The sequence below is a fragment of the Mesoplodon bidens genome (assembly GCF_964165515.1).
Source record: "Mesoplodon bidens genome assembly, chromosome: X".
In the NCBI taxonomy this organism is placed as follows: domain Eukaryota; kingdom Metazoa; phylum Chordata; class Mammalia; order Artiodactyla; family Ziphiidae; genus Mesoplodon; species Mesoplodon bidens.
Genome location: NC_138163.1, coordinates 4,649,104 through 4,668,130, shown reverse-complemented (window position 1 = coordinate 4,668,130; position 19,027 = coordinate 4,649,104). Strand labels below are relative to the sequence as shown.

Here is a 19,027-nt window from a genome sequence, read left to right as displayed (position 1 = left end):
AAGAATCCGCCTGCCAATGCAGGGGACACGGGTTCGATCCCTGGTCCGGGAAGATCCCACATGCCGCGGAGCAACTAAGCCCGTGAGCCACAACTACTGAAGCCTGCGTGCCTAGAGCCTGCGAGCCACAACTACTGAAGCCCATGCTCCTAGAGCCCATGCTCTGTGGCAAGAGAAGCCTGCACGCCACAATAAAGAGCAGCCCCTGCTTGCTGCAACTAGAGAAAGCCCGCGCACAGCAATGAAGACCCAACGGAGGCGAAAAATATTTAATAGATTATACTCCATTTATAGTTATTATAAAATATTGGCTCTAGTCCCTGTGCTCTATAATATATCCTTGCAGCTTATCTATTTTATACGTAGTAGTTTGTATCTCTTAGTCCCATATCCCTGATTTGCCCCTCCCCCTGGGTTTTGAGTGTTCAGTGTCACCATAACATGCCAAATTTCCTTCTATCCTATAGGAAACAGTTGGAAGAACATTCTCACTTGCTAAGAGTGCAGAGTCCTCGAGTTGCACTTTGGGGCTCAACTTGCTAATATGAGTGAGTTTTCACACCAAGAGGACTAGTGTCCTCATCAGTGTGAAGAAACTTGAATTGTTCAGACCAGTAATATGGTGATGAATTCCGATTTCTGGCTTGAGCATTTCCTCGTGGGCCATGGACCCCTTTTTTTTTCGTTGGAAAACCAGCCCGGGAGTGTAAAGGGGCATCAGATCATCAGGGGACAGACATCAGCTTTCCTGTGGCCTCTGCAGGGCTCGCAGGTTCAAACACAACCTCCCTGAAACCAAAGAACTTTAATTGAGTAGGTAAAGAGGTCCTCATAATTATAAACAGCAGTAGGTATAACAAGAGGCTAAATACCTAGCTGGGGTTTTAATTAGCTGGTGCTCCAAATTAGTCATTTTGGTTTCAGTCAGAAATCAGTGACGTGCTGCACTGTGAAAACCTCATCACCCTGTAGTTCGTTCCTCATTATACTTCGCCCGGTGAAGCTTTCAGTGCAACGCCCTGCTGAGCGAAAAAGGAAAAAACGGGAGAGATTTGGTTGCCTTCCAAGAGCAGTGAAACTCTATGGAGATTAAGTTCATTCTCACCAGAGATACGAGAATTAACTGTTCTTTGTTATATGTGTTAAAAAATGCAGCAGATAACACCCATGTGCACGCTCAATCTGCTCTTCCGATTTTTCGTCTGGAATTTGGTAGCTTAATGAACTGATGCAAAACGCAGCCAAGAGCCTTCTCACAAATCCAACCTGGGTCGAAAGCCCCAAGCGCCCTGACTGCCGGCTGCTTGAAGGGTTCTCATGTGTGTTGAAGCACGTTTCCTTTCTTCTCTTCCTTTCTTTCCTTTCGGGTTTTAATTATCTTGCCCTCAGAGGAGGAGGAAGGTAGTTTGCAAAGCCAGGAGACCAAAGTCCTTTGGTTCTCCTCATGGGACAATGAAATGGGATCCCCGGGACTATCCTTCTGGGGTGTCAGGTACGAGGCATGAACAGAGAGCTGGAAAACTGACATCTTGCTCGCATTCCTTGCAAGCATGACGCTTCTGCTCTCATGTTTGTATGGCGCATCATGGCTGCAGCAAACCCGCTTCCCAGCTTCCCACCCCCACTAAATATTGCTTTAGCTTGTCCCCTCATCCCACTCCTGACACCCCATCATTCTTACATTTCGGCAAACTGATGATGGGCTCAGGTTACACAGGGCCAGTGTATGATGCTGAGGGTGAGTCTTGTGCTCCACGCTTCATGGACCCCAGATGTTACTGTTGACTCCACATCAGCCTCCAACACAGAGACATTGAGTCACATGGCAGCTGTTTGGGGTTCTGATCTCAACTCGTGAATGGGAATGACAGATGATGCCAACAAACATAACACCTGTGGATGGCATCTGGGACTATGAATGATGGGCTGGCTTTCAGTAGCACCTGGACTCGGCGTCTTTGTGGACCAGGCGGGGCCCAGATGTGAGGCCTGGGCTTTGGGTGGAGCTCTGGCGTGTCTTTGATTTTCCCAGACAGTGCTAACATCTGCTGGGCATACCTATGAGTGATCCGGTGAGCTCTTCTGTATCTGGCATGGTTTGCATTATGAAAGGATAATGGCCATGTAAACATCCTATAAATGTTGCCATGATTTTTAGATGGGGAAATGAAGTGCTGTTTATCCGGGAGGTAAGGCTATCAAGGTCACTTAGAATTTGTCAGTTCACGTATTCCTGTGGAGAAAGGTGGATGGTTAGGTGTATTGACCTGTTACACTCCATCTATATCAATATCAAGTTAAGCTGCCATGGATATCGCATGCTCTGGGCTCTTATTTTGTAAATTAACATTATGATACTCATGAGCAAACTAGGCTACCAATGATAGGTATTAAGGTTTGGAATGTATTCAAAACCTGTCAACTGTGCTTATATATTATATCAGTATATCTCTTATAGTTCCTTTAGCTATTATGTTCGTTTGCATGTCAATTACCTAATTAAGTCTTCACCTGACATTACAGGTTTCATCTGCTAGCCGAAAGTAGAGCGTTCCTATGAAAACTTTCATAAGCAAAATGGTGTAAAAGTGAAGAGTATCCCCCCAATTTCTGAAAGTTCTCGTTATGCCACTTTGCTTTTAAGAAAGGCCTGTGTTAGTAAGGGAATGACGTTTTCTGTAAAAGAGAAAATCCTCTTTGGATTCTTTTTGTTGTTAGCGAAAAATGGTACTAACACAGGTCTCTCGTAAAAGTGGCTTACTGCAAACATTTGGAAAGCAGGGGATACCTGTATTAACATGGGGAAGGAAAGCAACATGTATACAGCACCTGCTAGGCATTTTATGTACATTTATATTTGAAATTTTCCCAGTATATATGTACTCTCTTTGAGTGGAATTACAATCAAAAGCAGGGGGGAACCCAATGAACAAAATAAAATCCACTACTGTAGACTTATAGATTATGGTTTAGTATGCATAGTCTTGCATGATGAAGAAAATAATTGTTTTCTTAATAAGGAAGCATTCCATTCTATAAAATCCAAGGACCCAGCATATATCTTAGATATAGCCTGGAAGCTTTTGTACTGATCCTCCAATGGGAAAGCCTGAAATGTCATGAGAGTCAGGGTTACACAGTGTTTATAAAACATTTGTGCCCTAAGGTCCTCCAAAGGTTTTTACACCTCTTTTCATTGTTCATAGTTTGTTGGTCAAGCCAGACCCCTTTCTTTGTGAACAGTTTCCCACAAAACAAAAAAGAGTGTGATTGATTGGGTGACTTGGATTTTTGTAGACTTCTGAAGATGTTCTTAAACTCTCCTTTGATTTTTCTTTTCTCTTTTTTTTTTTGGTCACCCCACATGGCATGCGGGATTCTTAGTTCCCAGACCAGGGATCAAACCCAGGACCCCTGCAGTGAAAGCTCGGAGTCCTAACCAGTGGACCGCCAGGGAATTCCCTCTCCTTTGATTTCATCACCACAGGCTAACACTGGCTGTGGGCCCAGGACAGAATTCCAGTTTATCCACAATAACATATTTGATAATTCCTTTCCCTTAGGACTTCGTGACATCTGTGAATTCTGAGCCCTAGGCAGTTGGCAACACAGTGCAACCTGAATTCAGTACTTTTTTGCGCAGTGGACTGACTTTGGGGGACTCTGCAGTAATTGCCTGTAGTAATCAAGCAAGGACAAGGGAAGGGGATTATGTCATACTTAAGTGGTCATGAGTACAGTTTCTAATAAGCAAGTTTCTGTTTTCTTCTGTATTCTGAAGAACTGGTCAGGGTCGTAAACCCATTGAGAATAAAGAAAAGGAGGCCTGCTCTCTATGCAGTATCAGTTTGGGTAGCCTCGGCTTGTTTTATGTTTTTTCTCCTTATTGATAACAAGGGAGATCTAAATAACTTACATGACTAATTCATCTTTGTCTCCTTTTGTCTTTTTCTTTGCATGTCAGTCACTATGAACAAGACCGTAGTGCCCTTAAGAAAAGGGAATGGGAGCGGAGGAATCAAGAAGTCCAGCAAGAAGACGATCTCTTTTCTTCAGGCTTTGATCTTTTTGGGGAGCCCTACAAGGTAGCTGAATATGTATGTAATTTATCTTTCTGGAAAATGGTTGCTTGTTATATTTTTGAATGCACTAATCAACATTTAATCTATTTTCAAAACACCCAAATCATCTCCAGGAGAATATATCTTACAAATGAAATATATACATAATGTTGTATTGGGGGCAATGACAAGTTTCTGAGGAAGTCTTCAGAGACAAAGTCCACCTTCTTGGGGGAACACAGTAGGATTTGCAAGGGACTTATGAGACTTCCTGTCTCCAAAGAATTCTTTCCTGTCCAGCACTACCTACAGCAAGGAGTGCCCCCTGACACTTTGTCTCACTTTGATTATCAGCGTGGCAGCCCCTGAAGCCTTCATCAGAATGTCAATGGATATGTCTGTTTTCCTCCCAGTCAGTGCCATCCATGGCAAGGCCACTGCTTTCTGTTTCCATTTTAGGTTGTTAGCAGCTGTTCAGTGGTTTGAGTGCTCTTTGAAAATCACTGTTCTAGGAGAAAGGGAATAGCCAGTCATTTTTTCCCGGTGATTAATAATCACGGGTTAGCAGATTGCCTCAACCAGAAGAGGTAGTGTAGCTAGGTTGATTTTCTAGTGGTATTCTGGCTAGTGTGTAGCTCCAATAATGATCATACTTCTATGTCTACAAGTATTGATTTCACAGTGACTGCCTCTGAACTTTCTGTTTTGGGTGGGGTTGTGAGAAGAATCTTGGTGAATTGCTGGCAGCTGGTTGGTTTTTACTGAAATTTACTAGCAGTATAATTTTCTGTAATGAAACACAAATGATGTAAGAGGTAAAACAACAATAGAGGAAATGTTCAAGAGTTGTGATCTTAGAAGAGCACCGTTTAGGAGACAGTGACTGGGGTAGACAGTACGCTGTCTGGATTGGTGACTAGTGAGACCAGAGTCCTGGTGCCTTGTTCAGACTAAGCAAGCAGCTCTTGATTGAGACACTCAGGTGCCTTCCAAATTTGTTAAGTCTGACAAAGAGACTATTAGTTTTCAAGTTGTCAATAATAGTATAATCCTTAATAATTCATTTTTCCTATCTCAATTGATTTAATTTCTATAGTGCCTTTGAATGTGTGCATGTAGAGATATGGTTAGCTTGACAAGGATTTATTGAAGGCCCACTATGTGCCAGCCACGTCTTAGACTAGTGTCCAAAGGGAAATAAGACGTAGTCCCTGCCTTCAAGGAATTCCTTGTCCAGTGGCAGAGATCATCACGAATGAGTGAGGGCATGACCTCATGGTAACTGCTGAAGAGGTAGGCAGGGGAAAGATGCCCGAAGACTTCCTACCTCGTACCAAGGAGTTTGGACATGAGTCTGTACATGAAGAGAGGTCATCGCAAGTTTTAAAGTTAGGACGCAGTTGGGACAGACGAAGAATTGTAAAGATGATGTTGGAAGTGTGGAGAGTGGTGGGTTGGAGGGAAAGGAAACTAGAGGCAGATAAAGAAGCTATTGTCGTTGGCTGAGGGGGGTTCATGGCAGGCTGGATTTAGAGTAGAGCCAGGAAGTTGAAGTGATAGGACAGGTGTCTGCCTGGAGGTGGGGTGTGTGTGATAGGAATGAATGATTCCGATCTGTTAGACTTGAGGAGGCTGGTGTTATAACAGGTTGTTCAGGAGGACAACACGGTTGGTGCTTGTAGAGAAAAGGTAATGAATTCTGCTTTGAGCATGATGGGTTTAAGATGCCAGTGGATGTCAAGGGAGAGATATCCAGTAGGCTTGGGGTGTGTGGATCTGGTGCTAAAGAGAGTGGTCAGGAGAGAGAGTTAGGTGTTAGTATGTAGGTGGCAGTGGAAGCTGTAAGAATGGGTATTATCACTAAGCCAGATGGCTGGGTGAGAAGAACAAAGAGAGAACCTTGAGGAGCAGCAACATTTAAGGGGTGAAAGGGAGAGTCGTTTTCTTTGGTGATGGTGGTAGTCATTGTGGGTTGGGGAGTAAATGGGAAAAGGTGAAATAAAGAAAGAGAGGCAGTGAATGTAGACTTGATCTTGCAGGGAGTCTTTGTATGGAGGGAGGAAGATACATTAGAACGAAAGGGGAACAATTATTTGGAAGGAAGCTTTTTTTAAGGGGAGAGAAACGTGAACATGTTTAGAGATTGATGGGAAGGAACCAGTGTCAGTGGGGAAGGCGAGGGTGAAACACAGGAGGGAGAGGTGATGGTGAGCAGAGCAGGGTCCCAGAGGAGATGAGAAAATACAAAACTGAGAACACGTGAAGAGTGATGAGCCTTGGGGAGGAAGATGGGAATGGAATGTTAGGATGAGGAGAAAGCAGGAGAGTGGAAGGAAGATTGGGGGCATGATAAGAAGCTGTGGCCTCCATATTTTCTAGAAAGTGGAAGAGAGGTCAAAGGATGATAGATGCCTCATCCCTTCTTGAGAAAGAGGAATGAGCAGATGAGTTTTACCTCTTATCTTCGGAGGGGTTAGAAAAATGAGCTTTACTCAAAGGGCTCATTCTGAAAATTCAATATCTACTACATGCTTAACACTATAATGAGGTGTAGAACCCTTGGCTTATTTCCCCCTTTATAATTTTAAGTCTTGTTGAATGAATGGTCTTGTACCTTTAAGGTAAATGCCATTTCTCGTTAACAAGCCTGTAATATAGATGTGTATCTATTTTTAGATGTGAGTAGTATAGTTTTGAGTAGGCAGTTAAAGAACCTGTTATCAACATTGTCATTTTCGAAAGTCATCTGTCTTGATAGGACAAGAGTACATCAGGTACAGACACAGACGGGAGCATTAGTCTAGGGCACGGCCAGGTCTGTGTGTGGTTAGTAGCCTGGTGCCTTTATGCTACTTGATGGGGAAGAGGCTTTGTTTTGGAGTCAAGACTATGAAGGAAAGGAATAATGCTAACAGTTGATGACCTGGTAATTCTCTTTCTTTCACTGCTGCTTTGATGACTGACTGCCATCTTGTGCTGTGTACATGTTCAGGGTTTCCTGGGAGATCACTGGGCAGTATGCTTCTCCTTTCCCCCATAGCATGATACTAGAACAGATGGACACCTCTAAAAGCTCCCTAGACCTGGACTGGTGTGGACACCCTTGGCGTATCTGGACATGCCAGTGGCAATGGGAATTCTAGAGCTGGCCTGTGGTCCACCGGTAGAAATGAGGACATTCCTACCACAGCTCTTCCTGAGGGTTGTGGTAGGAATGCCTACCAAATTAGAAATCAAAATTGCTGGTGGTTGATCAGGACTTTAAGGAAACTTCTTGCCGCTCCAAATCCTAAAACAAGGCCCGATCGCCTATCCGATGGCTTTGGTAGTTCAGAAACTAGCCAATGAGCATGAGTCCCTAGGACCCACTGCCCTTTCTTGGCAGAGAGAAGAAATGGTGATCTCTCATGGTCCTGGCTGATTTCTTTTCCTTCTTGGCTTCATCTCTACCACTCCCAGAATGGAAAGAATGTTGACCACCCCTAGATTGGGGTGCTGGTGGGTAACATCCCTTTGTGGCTGCTTTTGTCGCTTTGAAATCTGAGTTTGTGCTGTGCTACTGAAAAGGATGTGTTCAGAAGTGCGTGAAAAATGTGAAGCCATTGGACGTGTCTAGATTAGTGTGGAAAGATGGGGAGGGATGAGGAACTGGCATGTGCCAAGTGCCTCCTGTGTGCCAGGAGCCGTGCTAGAGCTTTCTTCATGTGCTTGTTTAGTCCTTACAGCAAATGGGTATGCATTTTCCCGGTGTTTCCCATGAGGAATTTGAGGTGAGCTTCTCTGCAGCTTCATATCCGCATAAGTGTGATTCCATATCTGTAACAGGAAGCTGTTTATCCTCGACAAGAAGTCAAAAGACCCGATAAGCTTACCTCCTGTGTGACTTTGGGGAAGAAACTTTATTTCTCTGACCTAGAGTTTCCTTTTCTCTGAAGTGAATAATAGTAGCTGATAGAAAAAATAACTGATAATAACAACAACAGCAACTGACATTTTATAGCTCTTCACAGCTCAACAAGAATGAGGAAACCAAGGCGCAGAGACATTAAGTTGCTTATCCAAGGTCATTTGGGTCAGGGCCGGTAGAAGCCAGAGGAGACCAGAACGGCTGTGCTGACTCACACGGTGATTGTGAGGGTCAAGTCAAACAATCCGCGGAAACCTTGCTTTAAAATCCATAATGTGCTATACAAATTCAAGGTATTAGCATTATTATAATTAGAGAAAGAAATAACAACTTACAGCTTAGCGAGATTAACTGTAAAAATATTCGAATTAAAAAAAAGGAATTACTAAATCACATATATTAGCCACAATGAAATAAAAGAAAAAAATGAACCTCAAAACTTAAATTATTTTGCTACTTTTATTAAAAAGAAGTACCATGGTACAATAGTCTCCTAGCACAATGGTCTTGCAATGAAATTATATTACTGATTTGTAGATAACATGAGAAGCAAACTGAGGCAGCTCTGCATTTCCCGAAGTAATAAGAGGCCAAAAGCTTAAGTGAAGGAGTGCCGTTAGTCATAAGCCACAAACCAGACATGTAATTTATGCCTGAAAATACTTGGAAAATGCATGTCCTTGATGATGGAGAAATTGTGATTACTTAGAAAATAATGGCTGTGAGGTTACCTTTAAGGAATCAACCAATTATCAAGAACGGGAAGTAAAGAATTGACCAAATTGAAAGAAGCCTATCGTTGATTGAAATGGCTAAATTTCCATTTTTGCCATGTTTATAATGTGCAATCAGGACTGCTAAGAATCCCTTGCTCCTTAAAAAGGTTTTTAAGACTCGGGAGGATGAAGAAGACGATCTAGTGTGAACCAGAAGTTGCTATGGTGTATGATGAGCGTCCAGCATGTAGGTGTACATAAATGTATTTAAGGCCCTGTTGGGTTTTCTAGCCAGTGGATCTTATATCGACATCTTGAGAAATTTAAAAACTGGTTGACAGTTACCCACCTCCAGTTTTGGGAAGGCAGAGAGTTGACTCTGACGACCTGGTCTGTATTGTTAATTTTGTTTGTTTGTTTTTTTTGCGGTATGTGGGCCTCTCACTGTTGTGGCCTCTCCCGTTGCGGAGCACAGGCTCTGGACGTGCAGGCTCAGCAGCCATGGCTCACGGGCCCAGCCACTCCGCGGCATGTGGGATCCTCCCGGACTGGGGCACGAACCTGTGTCCCCTGCATTGGCAGGCGGACTCTCAACCACTGCGCCACCCGGGAAGCCCTGTTAATTATTTTGAGATTGTTGAGTGGTGGGCTTCTTGAGGCTGTGTGTCTGTGTGTCCTCTGTGCCTAACCCAGCCTCATGAGTGTTTTGAATTTACCAGTGTGTGTTTTAGAATGACCATGGTAATTGCTACTTGTAGCCACAGCACGTCTGTTACGGATCTTCCTTCAATCAGCACTCAGAAAGTGTCACCAGTGAACTGAGCCTTGAACTATCTGCTATGTCATTCTGGTCACAAGTCCCTCTTTGACAATTGCTGTGTGAGGAAGCTAGTTGAAGGGAATTGACCTCCCTTCATCCCCCCAGGTTATCCCAGCTCCACCCCATATGCCATTAGCGTACAGGAAGGCCCTACGGTTGCACCTGTTAACTTGGCCCCCTAACTCCACGTGCAGACGTGCCTTCACCGAGTTAGACTTTAACACAGTGCTCCTGCTTTTTAGTCATCATAAGGAAAAGCCACGTGAAGAACGTCTTTGCATCTTCTGTAAAATTGGTGCTGAAAAAACGACTTGTTTTACTGTTCAGAGGTTCTCATAACCTGGTAACCGAACCAATGAGAAGAATTCCTTTTCACATTTCAGTATCCGGCAAACGTTTATCTCATCTAATGAATTAGGATGTGCTTCCTGCCATCAGACAAGAGAATTCTATAAGCTATGAGCTTTTTCTTTTGGCCTTTAGCTACCAAGAAGCTCAAAGTTCAATTTGACGTTCAGTCACAGTAACCAAGTTAGCTTAACCTTTGCTTTTCTGGTTATGTACCCTTTACTCCAAGCCACTGCAAATCCTTTATTGATATAGACAGGGTATGAATTATAATTTGATTCTGTTCAATTCAGCAACAATTTGCTGAGTACCTGGGATGCATCAGACATGGCACTAAGTGTTGAGGACATGAAGATGAATAAAAGGTAGTCTCTGACCTTGAAGAAAAGCTCATAGTTTTGTGCTGGAAAAGAAATCATAACTGTAGTAGACCCTATGTAGTAGGAGGTGGATTTTCTAGACTTATTTGGAGAGCTTTCAATTTTCGTCTAATTTTAGTCATGTAGACAACAGTTTTAGACATTGGCCAGCTTAGAAATTCTCCTAATTTCAAGCATATTTTAAAACCTAGAGGTGGAAAAAAATTCTAAGCATGCATCAGAAACCTAGATCATTAAAACAGTAAACCGAAATGAAGAGACGTTAAAACCTAAGCAGGGTCTCTCCACTGAAGATAAGATGAACATGTCCCTTTTATTTACTGCTGAAATATGAACAGGGATGTGACTAGCTTGCTTGAAAACAAATGTGCCTTGAGGTTCTTGGGTCCTGATGATGTTGGCCCAGAGAGAGTGAATGACTTCTCAGAACTTTGAGGTATTGTGGTGTTCTCTGTGACATCTGGGGGCAAATTTCTGATTCTCTAGAACTGTCTTTCAATGAAAGTTCAAAGAATTTTCGGTAAAGATCAATGAACTGTCAATGAAAGGTCAATAACTTTGAGCTTCCTGGTAGCTAAGGCAAAAAGGGAAAGGTTATAGAATTCTCTTTGTCTAATGGAAGGAAGCATGTCTTAATTCATTAAAGGGGACAATATAAATGGAGGCATTTTAAAATAGGAAATGAAATGGTGTTGTTTCCCCTTGTTGGGTCAGATCCTGAAGATAGCAGGTATTAGTTTTTATCAGGCCATCATGTGGTCCAAGAGGTAAAGTATTTGAGGGACCAGAACAACCCTGCAAGTATTTACAACTTGCATCAAATTCTACTGGGCCCTGACCACAATGAAATCTCTTTGTTTTTTAATTTAGGGATTGAAGAGAGGCCGGTTTTGGCTGCTGCCCAAACGGTTCCTTGGGCACCTCCGTTGAAGGAGACTGCTTTATACAAAGAGTTTATTCTTGCCTTAGTTGAAAAGTAATTTCTGCCATGAAAACTGACAAACCTAGGGACTTTCAGGGAATAAAAGTGATTTCTACCCTTCTCTACCTATTCAATTATGCCTTTCAAATGTACCTCTGAAAATGGAGTGATTATTCAGCTGAGGATTATATGGAACTGTAATTGTTTAATCACTCCTTCAGCACCAAGGTTGCATGTGATGCAATATAAGATGTTCCTGAGGATAAGAAAACTAAAACTGACATATATTTATTTGATTTCTAAAACTCCCTATCCCCCATGGAGCCCTCTTAGCATATCATTAGCATGCTTTTCCTTAGCCTTTGAATATGATTTGCCCCGTGACCCGAGTTGAATGCTATACACAGTATGTGGGGATTATGGTAATGACAAGGCCAAGGTTCCCAGCTCGATTCCCTCTGGTTGCTCCTTCTCTGTATCCTTTGCTGGGTCCTCCTCTTCTCCTAGTCCCTTAAAGGTTGATGTTCCACAGGGCTCTCTCCTGAGCCTGATCTTCTCATCCTTCATTTCCTTTCCCTGGGTGATTTCATCCATTTCCAGCACTTCACCCTCCATTCATCCACACACTCTCCCATCTTGACATACAGAGAGCAGCACGCAGCCATACATCCTAGGTTTAGCCTGAGATGCCAGGCTTGAATAGGCACACACCCTGTGTACCCCAGGAGCCTGGGCTCCACACCAGGTGTTAAGGGCGTGTGAGCAACCTTAGATGTTAAACATCTGTCTTCAGTGGAGGTTGTACCAGTGGGGAGGTGGTCACCCCCTCCTGTGCATGGAGAGCTTGCCTATGACTCGTGGGACATGGAGGCTACACAGGGTGGCTGTCTTCCCCAGGTGCTGGCTCTGCTGCCAGATGGCTCCATGGATGCTGGTAGCCTTCTTTCATTGCAACATCTTGGGCCAGGATAGCGCAGCCTAGACACAAAGCAGCCCTTTGCCCTTCTGAATTCAGCAGCTGGTTTTGATAACACCTTTAGCAGGTAAAGAGAATACTAAAAAGTCCTTGTGTTGATTCTCCATAGAATGATGTAGTTGCCAACTTTGAAAATCGGACTTTGTTTTGATTCACTTAACCAACAGTTTAAATTCTTGAATACATTTTTCTAAACCCTTGAAAAGACAGAGGAGAGCTTGAGTCACTGTTGATGAACAGTTTGCACCATTTCAAAGTAAACGAGTATGAATCATCAATATGCAAACACAGTTGCCCCCAGAATATGTAGGCAGACACCAGTAATTTATGCAGTCTTTGATTAAAAGGAATTGGATTCACTTTAGTCATAAGTTAGCTCAATTCAATGTTATTTAAGCCCATTGCCTTTTCTAAACTGAATGTAGTCATGACAGCACAGTGTAACTGACTTCCTTATCCAGCGGGCTAAGGCTTTTTCATGGTATAATATAGCACAAAGGGCTGACATGTCAAGAACAAATATAAGTCGAACATTCTATTATAATTCCAATGATCAGTAAGCAGAAGTTGTTTATCACAGTGTAGAATGTACAGTTCAACTCACCGGACCTAAAATAAGTTATTTTACTAATAAAATTCGTAAGCAACGTAATTTAAAACTTTCTCCCAATGATCGTGTTTAAGAACAGGCCAGGGAGTATACAGACGTTCATCACACAGCTCATTCCAAGAGGCTCTTTCAATAGTGTTATTGATTTTTTTTCTCTTACATGGTGCATGAAATGTATGAAATTATATGGCAGCATAGAATTTTAAAGAACCCTATATGCTAGTCTACTTAGGACATCTGTATGAAACATTAACATTAGGAAACACAAACCTATTCATTCTCTCTCCTCCCGCCCCCATCTTTTTGTTATTTTAGACAAACAAAGGTGATGCACTTGCCAACCGAGTCCAGAACACGCTGGGAAACTATGACGAAATGAAGGATTTGCTAACTAACCATTCTAATCAGAATCATCTAGTGGGAATCCCAAAGAGTTCCGTGCCCCAGACTCCCATCAACAAAACTGAACCAAGCTTTTTTCCAGAACAAAAGAACCGAATGATCCAATCTCATCAGGATAGCACTCACTCCTCGGCACCAATGCCTCCACCTTCTGTTGTGATACTGAATTCAACTCTAATACACAGCAACCGGAAGTCAAAACCTGACTGGCCACGAGATAGTCAGAACACTAGCATGGTACCGGCCAGCCAGGCTGGTAGTCAGCCCAACAAGATGCAGCCATCAACACAGGACCAGCCCCCTGCCAGACTGGAAGACTTCTTTGTCTACCCAGCTGAACAGCCTCAAGTTGGAGCAGTTGAAGAGTCAAACCCATCTGCAAAGGAAGACAATAATCTCAAGTCCAGTGGAGGGGATACTTTCAAAGAAATATTTCAGTCCAACTCACCAGAAGAATCTGAATTTACACTGCAGGCGCCTGGGTCTCCCCTAGTTGCCTCCTCTTTATTAGCTCCCAGCAGTGGCCTTGTGGTTCAAAACTTCCCACCAGGGGTTTACTGCAAAACAAGCATGGGGCAGCAAAAACCAACCGCATATGTCAGACCCATGGATGGTCAGGACCAAGCCCCGGACGTCTCTCCCACGCTGAAACCTTCAATTGAATTCGAGAACAGCTTTGGGAATCTGTCATTTGGATCACTCTTGGATGGCAAACCCAGTGCACCCAGTTCAAAGACTAAACTGCCAAAGTTCACGATTCTCCAAACAAGTGAAGTAAGTAACTTTTAAAGTTTTGTTTTGTTTCTTTTTTTTTTAAGTTCACTGCTCTAATCTCTATAATCAGGTATTCCCAAGCAGCTCTTATTTACCTTCTTGAGCTGTAGATGAGACTCTTCAAGGTCAGAGTCTGAGTCTTGATCTTCTGTCACTTGTGACTTGACTGATTAACACTCTGCAGATACAGTTAAATCTCCATAATTTGGAATGACAAAAGACAAGGTCAGTCTGAGTGAATGAAAAGTTGGAGTTATAAAATAGTTTCAGAGAATGCATTTGTAGTAATATTCTGTACAAATCAATCACATTGGAGATTTTCATTGGTCCTAAGCAGGATGAGGTACATGAAAAGACTGTGAGTCATCCTAGGCCTTCATTAACTGATAGCGTATCATAAACATAAAACACAGAAGTTCCTTAAGGTAAAAGGATGTACAGTGTGATTTGCTGGAACCGGAAGTGGAAGGCATTCTTTAAGAATCGTAGTTTCTTGAGCGCTTGCAGGGCTGTTCCTTGGCAAGATCGTAACATTCCCTTCCGTATCCCTCAATCTTCCCTTCTGCATCACCTTCTTTTACAGATGCCTACCTAACCCTCTTGTACTACCTTGATCCCTTCTGTCAAAGCCAAAAGCATTATGCTCAACCAAAATCCCACTGGGTTTAGAATGACTAAATGTTTTAACTATCTCAGGAAGCATTGCCTTATAAAAGAGAATTCCCAGGGACCAAAGCCTCTCCCAAAGGAATGAATCGCTAATGATTGGATCTCAGGCCTTGTGGCCCCTGGGTGGAGGGCATATATTGGGTGCCTCTCAGATGCCACCATGTCAGCGGCTGTCTACTGCACCTCCAGCGCTTGATTGCAGAAGAAACCACTGCTTTTACTGGTGACTAAAAGCTTGAAAAGACACGGAGGAAGAACGTAGGTTGAAATTCTTACTCAATAGGACTCACAGACAGTCTGTCTGAACTATTTCAGAGTCCATGTTAGTGGTGTCTGAATTAGAGAAGTCTGACCATATGTGCCCTCTGGCTCTTCTTCTTTTATTCACACTCAACAGATGCGCTGATTTCAGAGGACGATGGGAACACAAAGGAAGGGAGGACGGCGGCCCTTGGTTTGGATTTTCTGAATGCATGTTTCGAGTATTGTTTCATTTCTCAGGCGGTTTTGCTGTTTGTATCATCATCATTCATCGGGTCTTGGCAAGCTTCCTCCCAAGTATCTCTCCAGTCTGTCACCTCTTCACCCTCACCGCCTTCAAAGCGCCCATGAGCATCTCTTGCCTGGGCCGCCTCCTGTCTGGTGTCCCTCCCTCTAGGCTCACCTCTCTTTCAAACCATCTTCCATCCAGGCTGATCCAGTGGGCAGATCTGACCATGTCACTCTCTGCTTTGGATTCTTCAATGCCTTCTCATTGCTTCCAGGAAACAGTCCAAATTTCTTAGTCCCACATACAAAGCTCTTCACTCTCTGATTTCATACTCCCTTCCCGATCTCATACTTCATGACTTCTTCACAGGCAGATGAGATCTCAGCTACACAGAGCTACCTGTGGTTCCCCATCATGTCCTGCCTTGTCACGCTTCCTTGCTTTTGTGCCTGCTGTCTCCTCAGCCTAGAATGTTTCTCCCTACCCTCCCTTGTCTTCCTGGTGAAGTCCTGTTTCTCCTTCAAGTCTACTCGGTTGTCACTTTTCTCCATGAAAGCTTCCCTGATTCCACGAGGCTTAATGACAAAATCCTTTCTCTGGGCTTGCCGAGCGCCTTATATACACCTTGGCTGGCACTGACGTCATTGTATGGTAGTTACTCGTTTATGTGTCTGTCTCCTCTATTAGACTGTGAGCTCCCTGAGAGCAAGGACTGTCTTGTTCTTCTCTGTATCCCAAGTGCCTAGCAATCGCCTGGCACGTAGTAGATACTCAATAAATGTTTGTTGAATGAATGAACTTCAAAAATGGTTACTTGATTACATTTTCTAAGCTATAATGTTAATCAAGTAACACGAACAAAGGTAAACAATTGCTAGAAGATCCATCCTCAGTTATAGTTCCTTAATTGTACTCTGTCTGCCTGTGTCTTACTCTGTTCTTGTCCTGCATGGTCATTTGGAAATCCTAATCCTAATTTCCACCTGATGACTTAATACAGGAGTGTGATACTTAAAAACCAGAAAGCAACCTACTTTGAAAGAGGGGGAGCCTAGTGGGAGGTGGGACATCATTCTTGCCCCTTCTCTTGCTCTGGTCTCTTCTGCTCTTCTTTCTTTACACAGCAGTGCTGTTAACTCAGGACTGGTCTGGAAATAGCATTGGCCCATCGAGAAGGCTGTTTTCCTGTATCAACACCTCATTGGCAGAGTGACAGGTCACAGACCCACTGAGATCCACTTCACTGTAATCCTCTCTCTTATACATTCTCAACATGGCTGACCCAGATTCAGAAACGACTCCATGCTTTCACTCAATGCTCGGGCACAGCAATGAGAGGTACATTTCCAAAGAGAGTCTGAGCTGTCATCAGCTCTGGTTATGATGCTCCAAGGAGCAGCCTATGTGTACGCAGCCTTTAGTGATGGTACAAATAGACTTTGGTAGAGCCTTGTCTGAAAAATGGGTCAGGTGCAATGAAGTCATGATAAGAGATCAGTGAAGAAAGTACTTATTTTAAACTATAGGTCTCAAGGAAGGATTTGAGAGAGGGGTAGAGAGAAGCTTAGGTCCCTAAGGTCAGGAGAATATACAGGTTTCAAGGGCAATGTGAAAACCAGAAATAAGTGGAAAGGGAATGAGAAGTTAGCCAGCCTAAGAGAGAACTTAGAAGGGTATAGATTACAACGTGAGCAGAAATATAGACAGGGTGGGGCCTTATGGAACTTTGAACCTAATGGAATTGATGTGGCTGAAACTCTGACGAGCCTGGAAATTCACCCTATTAAATCTTGATGTACTTTTCAAAAGCACTTAGCATTAGAATTCAGCCCCAGTCCCTGGCGCCAAGAGTTCCAGGCCTGGGGTTCTGGGTCCCTGGTCAAAGTAACCATCTACAATGAGTGGTAGCATTATTTTGAGTTAGTACTGAAAAGGCTCGTCCATAGAGCAGTCATAGGATTTCTTTGAGTTTTCCCAGCTCTTTCCCTGACTCAAGTGACGGGAGACTGATGTGTGTTCATGAAGTGCATTTGGGCGGAGTGGGGGGTTGAATGACCAGGAAAAAGACACATTCTAAGATACACGAATAAGCAGATATGAAGATATTAGTGAGTTGAGAGATCATAAACTATTTATTATTGGAATGAAATGTGCATGTGTGTGGGCTCCCATATTTGTTTCTGTGCCTACACTTGTGCACATAGTGGAGACATTTTAATTACTTCCCATCCTTGAAACTTTCCTTGCTTCTTAGAATTTCTGTACGGATAATAAGGCTACTAATAAATACTAACTAAAAAGGATACTAATAAAATCCAGCTTTATTGCCAAAGGTCAGCTTTTCAATGGGAGCACGCTTTTTAAACAAATGATTTGTTTAAAAGCTTAATTCACTATTTTTCCAGGAAACAAACAAACAAACAAACAAAAGACTGATGTGTTCTGCAGTTGCACTTAGAAGACATTTCTGTGAACTGCATCTGAAAACAGTAAAAGACCTATTTATATCAAGTGGAAACTGAGGGTTGCTTGCAGATGGTGTTTCATTAGGAAACGAATTTGTTAATAAATGTAGCTTTATACATGATTTCCTTACAGATGTTTTTGCTTATTTTTTCATTAGGATAAAAAAAATCTGCCTCTACGGTTTCTGTGTAGCTGCCCGGGTGCATCCAGCTCACGAATGTTAAGTTCCCACCGTTCTCTACAGTTTTCACACAAGGGACCCGAGCTTCCTATCCACGTATAATAAATAAAGCTAATTACACCCACAGTATTCCCTGCATAGGGTATAAAACAAGGCAGGCACAGTCACAAATGTGAGCAATAACTTTTCAGCTGGTTGACAAAGCTAGCCACTAAAATAAGCTAAAGCCAAATCCCATCATTCACATCATGTATTCAGCGTTTCCATCCAATAAGCTTTCATTCCAATAAGCTTTCATAAGTACAGTACGAATGTGTGGAGTGTCATCACCATAAAGGGTCATTTGCTTTCCAAGGTGCTCTTGGCTGTGACCTAAGACTATCTAAGGTTCCAGTTGCCTCGAAATTAGGAGCCTCTTCAAAAAGTTGAACGGAACGGATATGAATGATGGGATGGTTGTTGCAAACGATGCTCTCCTCCCCTGTCCTTCCTTAGCCCCTCTCCCTCCATTTTCTCTAGTCAAACTCGGGAAGAGAGCTCAACTTTGGCCTAGTAAAGATTGTGCAAATGCCTGGGTCTTTTCTTTTTCCCTCTCTCATCTCCTCAAGTCCTCTTCTCTAGCATATATATATCTCTTTTCTAAGGCTGCATGTAAGTGATTCAGCCATCAGCATCCTGGAACCATGTCAGCTATTTCAACACTCCATTTTAAAAATTAATTAGACTGTTTGGTTTCAGTGCAACAGTCTTGGTGCTCTGTGCTTTTAAATCCCTTGTCACTTTTAACACTTTTTTTTCTGGTTGGAAAGATTGATTTATTCTTATTCTGAAAGAAAACCTTTAATTTTTACACTATGCCAATTAAAATCATCATTAATAATGATACATTTTAAAACATTGCTATTTATTCATCACTTTAGTAATTCTTTGTGAGGGGATGTGTGGTATATTACAAAGTACAGTTTGAACAAGGTCTACTGAGATGTGGGTTTCACTTCTGGCCTGGGCTTGCTCCCTGAACTTGAGAGAGTGATTTTACCTCTCTAGGCCTCTCGTTAGATGGAGAATTTAGATTAGCTCATCAGTGAGGTTTCTTCCAGCCGTAAATCTCTGAGGGTGTGCTTCTCCTTTGTGGTTAAGCCCAAACCTACCTTGTTTGTAAAGATCCTTCAGCTGTTGCCTCCCTCCAAGAGTGTGGGCCTCGACAGCCTGGAGTGTGTGAGCCTTGTCTGCCCACCTCTCGGTCCCAACCTTCAGAACAGTTGGGGAATTTTGAAGACTCGGCCAATATGGGCAAACTAGAAT

At 42.9% G+C, this 19,027-nt stretch overlaps 1 protein-coding gene across 1 annotated transcript in view; it reads left to right on the top strand.

Moving 5' to 3' along the window:
- AFF2 (ALF transcription elongation factor 2) overlaps positions 1 to 19,027 on the top strand; it is a 504,257-nt gene that overhangs the window by 155,776 nt on the left and 329,454 nt on the right. The window contains exons 2-3 of the mRNA XM_081221467.1: positions 3,965 to 4,085; positions 13,056 to 13,916. Coding sequence (XP_081077593.1) covers positions 3,965 to 4,085; positions 13,056 to 13,916 — 982 coding nt within the window. The remainder of the gene's footprint in view (positions 1 to 3,964; positions 4,086 to 13,055; positions 13,917 to 19,027) is intronic.